This window comes from Silene latifolia, chromosome 2 (genome assembly GCF_048544455.1).
Source record: "Silene latifolia isolate original U9 population chromosome 2, ASM4854445v1, whole genome shotgun sequence".
NCBI classification, from domain to species: domain Eukaryota; kingdom Viridiplantae; phylum Streptophyta; class Magnoliopsida; order Caryophyllales; family Caryophyllaceae; genus Silene; species Silene latifolia.
This window is the reverse complement of record NC_133527.1, coordinates 164,397,451-164,410,927: the sequence shown is the minus strand read 5'-3', so window position 1 is coordinate 164,410,927 and position 13,477 is coordinate 164,397,451. Positions and strand designations below refer to the sequence as shown.

General features: G+C 43.1%; 1 protein-coding gene across 1 annotated transcript; it reads left to right on the top strand.

The window, feature by feature from the left end:
- The first annotated feature begins 2,075 nt into the window (after nucleotides 1–2,075).
- On the top strand, nucleotides 2,076–4,440 carry LOC141641562 (uncharacterized). Its single transcript, XM_074450219.1, has 3 exons — nucleotides 2,076–2,709; nucleotides 2,777–3,142; nucleotides 3,431–4,440. Exons 1-3 carry the CDS (start codon nucleotides 2,076–2,078, stop codon nucleotides 4,438–4,440), a joined length of 2,010 nt encoding a protein of 669 aa, XP_074306320.1.
- Nucleotides 4,441–13,477: the final 9,037 nt, after the last annotated feature.

Below are 13,477 nucleotides of genomic sequence, written 5' to 3'. Positions count from 1 at the left end.
CACTGATCTTCTCCTCAGATTGCTTAAGAGAGTCAGAAAAAGTGCTGCACACCGCCTGGGTTCGAGCAAGCTGATTAGCCCCCTCCTTCAACTTCTTCTTGGTGATAGCAAGCTCAGTCTTCAACTCCACCACGCGCTCCTTCAGATCAACCCGCTGTTGTGCCAGATCTGCAACAGTCTCCTTCAGCTCCTGGTTCTTGGCGCTGGTAGCACGGCTGGTGGTCTGCACTATGTTGATCATCTTCCTGTTGTAGAGTGCAGACTGAAGAGTCTGGGGCAGGAATAATCAGGAGTCAGCAAGAGAGTTGGGAAGCAGAATTTAAGCAAGAAGAAGATGGACAGACAGGCAGAAGACAAAGAATATTTACCATGAAGGCATTGTGCACATCGTTCTCAGCCATCTCCTCTGGGGAGAATTCTGAAAACGTCTCCTTAACAGGAGGAAAGAGCAACTGGTCAATCTCCGGCCAGTACGGCACCTTGTCCACATTCCCGAAGCCCTCTGGGAAATGAGCAGTAATGCCTCCGCTGGATGAAGCGCGAGGACTAGCAGGAGGAGTAGGCGGATGACGAGACAGCGGACTAACTTCCAAGGGCTCTTGTGCAGCTGAACTGGAAACTGCAGGAGGAGTCCGAAAAGCGGCAGCAGGAGCACTCCTCTTGGAGGCATAGGCCACATCAGGGCTGGCAGAGGGTCTCTTTCTTTTAGCACTTTGGAGGATGAGTTCCAATGGATCAACTTTAGAACCTGCAAGCATACATAGTCTCAGACGACAGGATGATTAAAACATCAGCAGAACGAGCATGCAAATAAAAGTTGTTGCAGAAGTCTTACCAGAAGACATACTGTGAGCTGATTGGGGAGGATTGGAGGAGGAAGCAGGTGAAAAACCAGGAAGCAGGTCTGGGAACTTTCTCTCAGACTCAGGAATGCTTTGAATGACTTTGCGCAGCGAGGAATCTTGGAGCCAATACGGGTAAGGTCACGGGGGCCTGCACGAAGACGATGAAGTAAGCTAGTAAGCAGCGAGATAAAATAAATCAGGCGACAGGGAGGCTACTTACTCGAAGGCAGAACCCATTTCTCGAAAATATAATCAGCAGGAGGCTGGATGGAGTCCTTCCTCACGTAGAAGAAGTCCTCAAACCATTTCTCATCACGGGATTTTGACACGTGTCTGAAGGGAGCCTCTCCATGGCCCCGAATGAGAACCGACCCCGCCCGGGGATCGATGCTTGTACATGTGGGCCGGATCGCCCGAGTGACGGATTTACCGGTATCGACCAGGCGGCGGCCGAGAATAGAGAAGAACTCTCCATATGGCAGCAAAAATTTGTGCCATGGCGAAATTGTTGGTAAAAATGAAATCTTGGATGAGTTTAGGGAAAGGAAAACGGAGGCCATATTTAAACGGGTATAGGTAGAAACTGACCCACCCCGGACGGAGGGCGTCAGCTTTTTGTCCCGGTTTAGGGATGGCGATATCCACCCCATCACTAAGACCCAGCAGATTCTTGATCATAGGAATGTCGGCCGGAGTTAGGGCGGAGTCACAATCATGTGGATGTTTAAAAAGTCCCCGAGAAGGGAAAGTGGGGTCAAGATTACGGTCGGAGGGTGTAGGGGTTGACGAGGATTGTCGAGTTTTACCCATAGTGGAGAGAGAAAATGAAGATTAAAAGAAGAAGAAGAGAAGATGGATTACCTGATGATGGAGACGGGGAAGGGGAACAGTGAAGCCGGCGAGGAATAAAGGAGAAGGAAGATTGAGGGTTTAAGAGAGAAGAGTTTTTGAAATGATTTGAAGTGATTAATGAGAGTGGAAGAGGGACATTGGAGTTATAAAGAGGAGATAGGGAGTTGGGTGCGGAGAAAGAGGAGTAGGGCGGCTGGAAATGATGGATTGCATGGGAAGGAGTAAAAAGACGGCGTAGGGTTTAGTATTTGGTCACGTGAAATTCCTTGCTCGATACTTGAAAGCGTACTTCACAAGAAATTTGGGGCAAACTGTTTGGGCTAAAAATAGCATAATAAAGAAGGCCCATTTAATCTTGTCTTACAACAGGGGTACCCCATGTTCGACAATAAGCCTATTGTGGTTCAACCATGGACTGAGGATGCTTTGCTAACTAAGGATCCTGTCAAACAGGTTTCAATCTGGGTTAGAATCTGTGGTCTAGGGTTGAAGTTTTGGGGGGAAAACTGTTTGAGTAAACTGGCTTCACTGTTAGGGAATTATGTGAGGGCTGATAATGCTACTATTGATAAGACTCGATTGGGATACGCTCGGTTAATGATTGAAGTACAAGTAGGTCAGGACTTTCCTGACAAATTGTATTTCAATGATGAACATGGTCGTCAAAATTGTGTGCTTGTTGAGTATGAGTGGAAGCTAATTGTTTGCTCCTTGTGTAAGGGGATAGGGCATCATCAGAGTATTTGCAGGAAAACGACTACTGCTACTGTGCCAAAGGTCGCTAAACAAGTGTGGAGGCCTAAGGTTGTGGTAGCACCTAAGGTAGGGGTTGCTACAGCAGTTCCCACTGCTCAACTTACTACTGTGACTAGCGACTGCTCAACTGTGATGGTGAATACTTCTCTAGGTCCTGACCCTGGTGAGAGGGATGCAAGGGTGGTTGCAGGTACATCCTATGCTACTGCTCTTTCTTCCCCTCCAAGGTCTCCTGTCAAAAGCCCTACTAAAAAAGGTACTGAAGTTGGTAGTAATGGGGGAACTGTTGAGCCATTAATTATCAATGAGCATGGATAATTTAGGATGTTGGAATGTTAGGGGTATTAATAGTTTAAATAAGCAAGCTGATATCAAGTGGTTCTTGCATCAGAATAAAATAGGAATTTATGGTCTTGTGGAAACTAAGGTTAAAACCAATAATTTCAATACTGTTTTGAATAATTTAGGTCAAAGGTGGTATGGTATTAATAATAATTTGCATCATCCTAGTGGTAGAGTGTGGATCATTTGGCTTCCTCAGATCTTTCAGGTCAATTTAGTGCATTCTTCTAGTCAGCAAATTACTGTGGATGTTACTGATATTCAATCTGGGGTTCAGTTTTGGTTCACTGTGGTCTATGGCTCTAACTCTGACACTGAGAGACTAGTTCTTTGGAATGATCTTCAAGGTATCAAGGATCAATGTACCTCTCCTTGGTGTGTGGGAGGAGATTTTAATTCTATTCTTCACTTTAATGAAAGAGTTGGAAGTACTGTTTTATGGAGTGAAATTGAGGACTTTAGGCTTTTTGTGGACTAGTGTGAGTTGGTGGACCTCAATGCTCAGGGATCTTTCTATACCTGGAATAACAAACAAGATCCTTCTACTAGGGTCTTTTCCAGGATAGATAGATTTCTTGTAAATCATGAGTGGCTTCAGCTTTTCCCTAATTCCTATGTTTATTTTATGAATGAAGGGATTTTTGACCATAACCCTTGTGTGTGCTATAGATCTGCTAATCCTGTCATCAGAAAATCTTCTTTTAGATACTTTAATATGTGGGGTCAAGCTACAGATTTTGCTAGCATTATTCAGTCAGAATGGGGTAAATCTATTGCTGGGGTCAGAATGTATCAGGTGGTGACTAAACTGAAAAACTTGAAGAAACCTCTGAAGGCTCTTAACAAACAAAAGTTTTCTGATATTGAGACTGCTGCTGAGCTGGCCAGGTTTTTACTGGACAGCTTACAGACTAAGTTACACCTTAATCCCCATGATCTAGCTCTCAGGGAGGCTGAGCAACAGGCTGCTAAGAAGTACAGTACTCTTCATAAAGCTCAACTGAGTTATCTGAGGCAGAAGGCTAAAGTAGAGTGGCTCAAAGATGGTGATGAAAATTCTGATTTCTTCCACAGACAAATTAAGGCTAGGCATATTCAAAATAAAGTGCTTAGTATCAAGGATATTCATGGGAAGCTCCATACTGATCATGTCCATATTGAAGGGTCTTTTTTGGAATTCTATACTGACCTGCTGGGATCTAACAGATCTCCTTCTCCTGTCCACTTCCCCACTGTCAGAACAGGGAATTTAGTTACAGATCATCATACTTCTATCCTTTTGAAGCCTGTCACCCATGATGAGATTAAGAGGTGCATTTTTTCTATTCCTGCTTCTAAAGCTCCTGGACTAGATGGCTATTTTAGTCAGTTCTTCAAGGATTCGTGGCATATTATAGGTACTGATGTGTGTGAAGCCATTGCTGATTTTTTCCAAACTGGTTCCTTGTTGAAACAACTAAATACTACTTTAGTTACCCTCATACCTAAGATTACTAACCCCACCAGTGTGCTTGAATTTAGACCAATTGCTTGTTGCAATGTGGTTTATAAATGCATTGCTAAACTTTTGTGTGCTAGATTAGGTGAGGTGCTACCTGACATTATCAGTCCCAATCAGGGGGCTTTGTTAAAGGGAGGAATATAGTGGAAAATGTGCTTATCTGTCAAGACCTTGTGAGGTTGTATAAGAGGAAGTCAGCATCACCTAAATGTCTCATCAAAATAGATCTAAGGAAAGCCTATGACACTATTGAGTGGCCTTTCTTACAGAGTATGATGGTGGCTCTTAACTTTCCTAGAGTTTTCATTGATAGAGTTATGACTTGTGTTTCTACTACTACTTTTTCTCTTTCTTTAAATGGAAACAGTTTTGGTTTTTTTAAAGGTAAAAGAGGTCTTAGACAAGGAGATCCAATGTCCCCTCTTTTGTTTACTATTTGCATGGAGTATTTGTCTAGGATACTCAATGTCATAAGTTCTCAGGAAGATTTCAGATTTCACCCTTTGTGTGGCTCTCTCAAGTTAAATCACTTGCTTTTTGCGAATGACTTGCTCCTCTTCTCAAAAGGCACTGCTTCTTCTATCATGTGGATGCTCAGGGCATTCTCCACTTTCTCTAAGGCCAGTGGACTATGTCTTAATAGGGAGAAGTCAGATATTTATTTCAATGGAGTCTCTAATCATGTGATTGCTGATATTATCCAAGTCTCTGGATTCAGGCATGGGACCCTACCATTCAGATATTTGGGTGTTCCCATTTCTTCCCAAAAGCTTAGCACGAATGAAGGTATGCAACTCACTGACAGAATAACTGCTAGAATAAGATCTTGGGGTTCTAGGCAGTTATCCTATGCTGGCAGATTAGCCCTCATTAATTCTGTGCTATCCACTTTGCATTCCTATTGGTCAAGTATGTTCCTCATCCCTAATGGTATAATGAACAAAATTGAAGCAATTTGTAGAAATTTCCTGTGGAGTGGTAAGGATGCTTATCAAAGATCACCCAATGTGAGTTGGGAGAGGTACTGTAGTCCTAAGGATGAAGGTGGTTTGGGTATACGTAATCTGAAAACTTGGAACAAAGCGTTGTTGGGGAAGTACACATGGTGGCTTGCTAATAAAAAGGACCATCTTTGGGTTCGATGGATTAGTCATGTTTATATGAAAGATACTCACTGGTCTAACTATGATCTCCCTCCTGATTGTAGTTGGACTTGGAAGAAGATAGCTCACTCTATGGTACTTTTTAAGCAAGCCTATACTAATGATTCTTGGTTAGCTACTGATAAGGAATACATTGTGACAGAAGGGTATAATTGGCTGAGACACTCACAGCCTAAGGTCCTATGGAGACATGTATGTTGGAATTCAATGAATGTGCCTAAATGGTCCTTCATTTTTTGGGCTGTTCAGTTGAAGAGATTGCTTACTAGAGATCGTATGATTCAGATGGGTTTTGGACATGATCCTTCCTGCCTGTTGTGTACTACTGCAAATGAGAGCCATGACCATCTGTTTTACCAGTGTCCCTTTAGTGCTCACTGTGTCAGCTGTTTGCAGAGCAAGTTAGGAGTGAAGTTCCCTGTAGAGAATTTGGCACGCTGGGATTCAAGTGGAAGAGCAAGAAGTAAACTCCAGAGGAAACTCATCTGTGCTTGTCATATTGGAGTTACTTATGGTATTTGGAATGCACGTAACAAAGCTAGGTTAGAAGCCTATGTTATTAGACCTGATGTCCTGGTAAGGAATGTTGTCAAAGTTGTACTTGCACGTTTTTGGGCAAGGAATACTGCTTCTCTGCCTACTAAGGATGTTAGGTGGATCCAGAGTATTAGTTAGCTGCTATCGTTGTATATGTTTTTTTGAATACTCACTTGACATTATGATGTAATTATTTTTTGATATCAATATACTTACCTTTTACCAAAAAAAAAAAAGAAGGCACATTTGATAAAATAAAGACTATGAAAGAAGTGATGAGGAGGAAGGGAGCCCGCGGTCAGGAAAAGGGGAAACGGGCTTAAGAAGGATCAAGAGCCCGTCATAGAAGGTGCCCGTGTTAAGGAAAGAAGTGTCAGGGGGAAGTTAGGGAGAAGTTAGGGAGATCAGGGAGAATTGGCAAGGGAGTCCGGGTTTGGAAAGAAGTCCTTATGGAAATAATATTCCCTTTCCATATTCAAGGTAGGATATATCTAGGGTTCTTACCCTATAAATAGCCAAGGAAACAAATCAAGAAGACGTTCAACATCATATTCAAGACATCCGCACTTACGCATTCACATCAAATTCCACGGCATACCATCTTCAAATATACGTTCACCTGAGATCTTGCAGGCCAGACACCTAGCGTCAGCGAGATTAGTATAAACGTTACTATTGTAATCATCCTATTCATATAGTGCAATACTTGGCAGGGTACCGTCCCTCCCGCGGTTGTTCCCACATTGGGTTTTCCGCGTCACCAAAATCTTACGTGTCAATTTACATTACGCACTTTATTTTCCTATTTACTCAACGATGTACGAACAAACATACATCCAACCAACAAATATAGACTACATTGACCCTAATTAATCGATTTGGGTAAAAATACCTAAACAATCATCATAAATTCACAACTCCTTAACTATCATTATTATTACTATTATAAGACTCATAAACTCTTATAGGTACTACCATTACCAACTATTTGAAGCAACCACGACCATCACCACATTCTATACACTACCTCGCACTTCTACCCTTTCACACACACTTCCATTCGTGTACAAGCTTTCACGTTTCTCATTATCATCCCACACATATTAGCTCCATTAGGAACTTCATCATATACAATTCTAGCATAATCATTACACACATGCTAACTTCAACAGAAACTTTACCACGAACAATTCTAGTATGACCACCACACACATTAGGCACATTATTGCCGACTCAACATTCCCATGCCCAGTGACTGGCTTAAGCATAATGGGGCCATGATTTTGAAATGAGGGCGCCTACTCACCCAAAATCTAGCATCAGCTGGGGCTCCCAATATACATACACCAGGTTCATTTTATTAGACTCACTACGTTCATTAGGCTCATTTGTTACAGGTTCCAAAATCGTCGCTCTGATACCACTTTGTAACACCCCCATATACCAAGGAGCCTAAACAAGACCTTCCCTAGCATATAGAGGCGTTACCATCTCGGTTGCCCGAGGAAAGTAATCATCAAAGGTCAATAAAAGAACATTTATAAATACTTTACAAGTGATTAAACCAACTACTAATATAAAAGATACATCTCGTCAAAACTACATAAGCTACTCCTGTCATTACTCGTGAAGACTCAACCCGCCAAGACTCCAGCTACCATCCAAGACAGCACCTGCTAGACTGACTGCTCACCATAAGGGATCACGGCAGACACAACAGAAACAAACAAGAAACAACCACACAAGGTCAGTAACTGAGGCAAGGCACAACGTCAACTACCAACATACTACTATCACAACCAATCACACACACATGTCACAACCACTCCAGCCAATCACCGTCACCGACTGTCCACTGGACCAGCCCTGCCAGTGGGGGACCGCAGCTGTTCCCACCTAAGCCCCGCTCATCATATCGAGCGATAACCCTGTCCCATTAATGTGCACATCCCCTCCCGTGGCGGGTTCCACGGAGGGCGAAACTAGGGCGTGAAGCCACTCCCTCAAGTGACTCCACTCAGCCGAGGACGCACCTCGAGAACCACATACGATCAGACAACAACAGCTGCATCACAACAACAACAACAACAACAACAACAACAACAACAACAACAACAACAACAACAACAACAACAACAACAACAACAACAACAACAACAACAACAACAACAACGTGATTAGTATAAATAGAGGCTTTCTCAAGGCTTTCTTTCGGTCTAAGTTTCCGTGTTTCAACCTAAGTCAGTTGTTTCCTTTCCTATTTTCTTCCATATCCCTTTCCTAAACCCTACCTCGTGATTAGTATAAATAGAGGCCTCCGCCTCACACATTTTTCACGCGAGTGTCCGCCCTTTTCTTCTCCCTTTGCATTCTAAGACCGCGCTCTTGCTTTTCGACGTCTAAGAGCTTGTTCTACGCGACCACGTAAGCCCAAATCATTCTGGGTACCAGTCACGTTTGCATGACCGACCAATTTGACCACTACACCATAATTGATCAATCATTTAAATTCCTTTTTTAAGGGTACTTTCATATTTGCATAAATCGAGTCGAGTTACCAATAAAAAAACGATTTTAGTTAATCTCGCGACGCTAACATGTAAGTCTGAGGGTGTAAAGCCATCTTTTATCTTATTTGTTTTTGTAATAATTATTATGTACGTTTTTACATTATAAACATGCTAAAACCATCTTTTAAAATCATATTTTAAAACCTCTTTTTACGAAACAACAAAGATTTGGCGTGGAGAAGGATCGCATCAACTGATGCACCTTCTATAAGGATCGCAACATATGATGCGCCTCTTCCAGGGGTTGCCGTCAGTTGCTGCACTTTTTCTTCTTCGTCGGGTTTCTGCACTTTCGCCCCTTTCATTCTTTCGTTCTTTTTTCGTCTTCTTTTCTTCTTATTTCGACAAATTGTTTTCATTAATTTTAATAAACCTTTTCTAATCCTTTTCGACCCAAATCCCTTATAATCAATATTTGCAGGTTTTCGTCATTAATTCAAACCCGGATTTTAGAGGCTTGATTTATTCCATATCAAGTCTTTTGAATCCGTCTTTTGTATATTGTTTCCAATTTACTTTCAATCCTTTGTTTTCCAACTCCCGTTTTAATTCGATCTTCGAAAAATCCAACATCGTAAATAACCATAACTTGTAAACCATTGTTTTATCTCGTTTTGATTCTCTTTTCTCGCTTTATGACTATTTTTAATGCATGTAATCTGATTAAACCACTTACATCCGAGTTATGCACTAATAATCAATGTAAACTAACCAACGAACATTAACGAACAACGAGTCTGACTTCCACAGTCAGAATCCAACTCGAGAACAGTCGCATAAACCGATGCGCCTCTTCCAGAGGACGCGGTTTATGTTGCGCCTGTTCTGAAATGGCTTATGCCTCTGAACTCGTCTCGCTTTGACGTAGGCCTTTCTAATTAGGATTTTAATCAACTATCATTCTTATTAGCACCATAATTCGACATATTTTCCATATAATTCATATTTTCCCTATTTTCTATCTTATTTTATTTCTTTATTTTTATTTTCCTAATTTATTTTAATCCTATTTTCTTTTAATTTCCTTATTTCAATTAGTTTCCTATTTCCTTATTTTTTCCAATTTCCTTATTTTTCCTATTTTCTTATTTCTTTTAATTTTCTTATTTCTTTTAATTTCCTTATTTCTTTCAATTTCATATTTTCTTTTAATTTCCTTATTTCTTTTTCTTAATTCTTTTTTATTTATTTCCTAAGCTCTTTTGGGCATGTTTATGATGCAAATTCAAATATCCACTATAATTTATTTCTTATTTCTTTGTAATATTATGTATATTATCTTGTGTGATTTATTTATCTAGCTTTTTCACATGTAATTAACCTAAATTCCAACTTCGACCCAATTAAGTGCTAAAATTGTTTGTTCACCGACTTAGTCTAATTTCACGTGCTAAGATTAATCCGTGTTTGTTGCATTGCATGCATAAAATTGACAACATATCGAGTATAAATAACTTCTCTGATCATTAGTAGAGGCCGCTATCGAGGCGGACGGGATTAGGTGTTCAAATAAACGAGCTTCCTAATACGTACCCTCACCCCTTACTCAAGATCTCTGTGAGCATCCGTGTTCATTGGCCTCGCGAGAATCATTCTAGACATAGAATGTTAAGGATAACGAATTTCTTAGTGTTCATGTTAATACTTTGTGTCTTGACATGACATGAAGTATTCGAACGGTTCCAATTTTCCATAAAAATCGGTGGCGACTCCACAAATGCAGGCTTGTCAAACCTTTCACCAGTTTCAATGCCTTTCAAATCGGTAACGGCCTATGACGTGCTTTGGCCTCGCGCCGGAGTTCCGTGGGAGAAGTGTCGCCGCCTCGAAACCAACGCGCGGGTGGCCGTGTCCACAGCTTTGCACCCGTTCCTCTTAAGTGATGGTCTTGAGCATAGGCAAAGGGTCTTATACCCGGGATAAAATCTATAAATAATATAAAAAGGGTAACTTAAAGTGCCACGTGTCACGATTTCCTTATAATAAAATACCAAATAAAGAGCTTTTAATGCTTCCCTAGACTAAAAAACCGTAAATACAAATTAGCAACACACCTAAAATCCTCATACAGCCCCAACTTTCCAGTTGACCCCTACTCTTCATCTTCCCTCATAACTTCAATTCCATTTAATTTTACCCCACTTCATCTTATTCATATTAAATTAACTTACGTTTTATATTGATTACGAAGTTTATATAAACTGCTTAGCAATTTGACGACACTATGGCCAGAGTGATGAACTAAAACTTAGCAGGGCGACCATATAATTGTTGGGGATAAAATTCACAAATTTTATTAGCAGGACACGTGGCACAAATTGACTGGACAATCGCATGGCTTGAGGATCGCTGACGTGGCAATGAGAAGACCATTAGATTATCTTGAAGAAACACACGCAAGTGGCATGCATAAATCATAGTAGGAGAAAAAGTCAAAACAAACTGTTCCTATTTTTCAGGTAACGTCTCCTGGATCCTAGGAGACTGACCCGGAGGAACCTGCTGCAGCCAAAACCCTAGAAGGATAACTATAAAAGGGAGGAGCATATGTTTGAGGAGATCATTCTCTAGCCAACAGTTAAAAAAGAAACACCATTGTATTTCCTTACTTGCTGCAAAAATCTTGAAAGTGATAGTGAAAATACTTGGCGGGATTCCGACTCCCCCCGCGGTTGTTCCCACAACGGGTTTTCCGCGTCACCAAAATTCCTCCGTGTCATTTTTCTCCTTTCGTTATTTTCTATTTTTGCTCATCGATTTCTTTACTTATTCGAAGTCACAGACGATCACTTTGACCTCACATATTAAAATCTAATTGGTAAAATTTACCCAAAACAATTTGGCGCCCACCGTGGGGCCCTAGTGATCAATTTCTCATAAAGTCAAAATTAAGCAATTCGTCCGTCATCATGTCTGGATCCAGCGCGAGTTCGTCTAGCACCCAGGGGGTATCCTCTCAATCCTCTGGAGGAAGACCTCTTCCAGTGAGCACGGGATCAGTCACTGCTCCGTCAGCAGCCAGTCAGATGGCCCCGGTCAGCACCTCCCCGAGAGCCATGCCACCGCCTTTCAAGCCACCCCAAGCGCCTAAGGCATCAGCAGCACCCGTTGTTACGAGATCTAGCAGGGAAAGCAGCCCCAGCAGGACCCAGATTCAGGAGACTGCATCAGGAGGAGGCCTAAAAAAGTCAGGAGCCTCATCACCAGATCCAATGCGAGTGGTGTTGGAAGGAATGGATACCCTGCATCGAGCCATCGAAAGCCTGAGGAGAGACAACCAAGACCTCAGGAACCAGATCGCAACAGTAACCAGGACCCCGTCAGCCGCACTGCCTCCACCTTCTGAGGCCCCAGTTCCGGCTACCAACGCGGGTCCCAGGCAGATTCCATCGGAGTTGGTCACCAGACTGGATCTTGAAGGAGTACCACCTAGAGGAGCCATCGAGCCTAGCGGATTGGGATTCCTGTCTTTTGATCGACCGTCTAGCTTGCAGCCAACACCAGGTAGTGTTTTGTCTAACAGTCAGCCAGGGACTAACTTGCAATCTTTTGCAGGAACCCCCATCCAGCAGGTGGCAGGATGGAATCCAGGACCCAGCACCGGTGTAATGAATCCAGCAAGCGGATACTTCTCTGGAGGAACCTGGGTGAGAGGAGCCTCTTCTCAGCAGGCACCAGAATGGCAACCAGGGACCATCGTCCACGCAACACCCTTGGCAAGTCAGCCAGGCAGTCAATTCCCAGGAGGAACCTGGCTGGGAGGTATGTCTGGAGGCTCTTATCCGCCTGTCCCTAACCCTCTTGCAGGAACAGGCAGCCTGCTGGAGCAGCAATACCAGGAATTGAGGGACCTGATGTACAGGATTCCGGGCGTAGCACGACCCCTGGAGAAGGTAACACGAGACAGCTACGCAGACTCCCCTTTCGTGGATGAGATAGCCCTTGTCGGCGTCCCGAAAGGATGCGTACCGCCAGCAATGACGCTCTACGACGGAACCACGGATCCTCTTGACCATATCAACCACTACAAGCAAAAGATGATGGTAACCACCGCGACAGGCTCCTTGAAAGAGGCCTGTATGTGTAAAGGATTTGGGTCCACCCTATCCGGAGCTGCTTTGCAATGGTTCGTCAGCCTGCCCAACAGGAGCATAACCTGCTTTGCCGACCTAGTCAATGCCTTCCACCAGCAGTTTGCCAGCAGCCGCAAACCAGAAAAACAAACCAGCGACCTATATCGGATAGTGCAGGGACCTGAAGAGACTACCAGAGATTTTCTGAACAGGTTCAACAGGGAGAAGGTGGCAATCCCCGGTGCGACATAGCCACCCGCCATACAAGCTTTCTCCGACAAGGGTGCACCAGGACTCGGACTTATATAAAGATCTGACCAAGTACCCATGCACTACCTTCGAGGAGGTGCAAGAAAAGGCAATTGCAGTCATGCGGCTGGAAGAAGATGCAGGGCCCAGGAGAGCAACTTATGGCGTAGATCCTACATCCAGAAAGGCACCTGTAGAGAAGCAGAATGAAAGAGCCAAACCCTACAGCAAACCTGTGAATAAAGTATCAGAGGGCCCAGGAGGAAAAAACAACTCAGAGCCACCTCCGAAAGTAAGTGAGTATAAATTCTCAACCAATCTTGCAGGTGTACTCAAGGCCCTAAAGGAGATCCGAGGAGTCAGATGGCCCAGGAAGCGGACTGACGAACGTCCTAACGATAAAAGAGACTCCAGTAAAAGGTGCGAATACCATGATGACATCGGCCACGACACCGACGAATGCTACACCTTGAGAAAGGAAGTCAAATTCCAGTACGATCGAGGAAACCTGGACCACCTATTGCCAGGAGGCTCCACCAAAGTTCATTCCACCAACCAGAGTCAGCCGCCAGGACCTCCCTACAGTCAC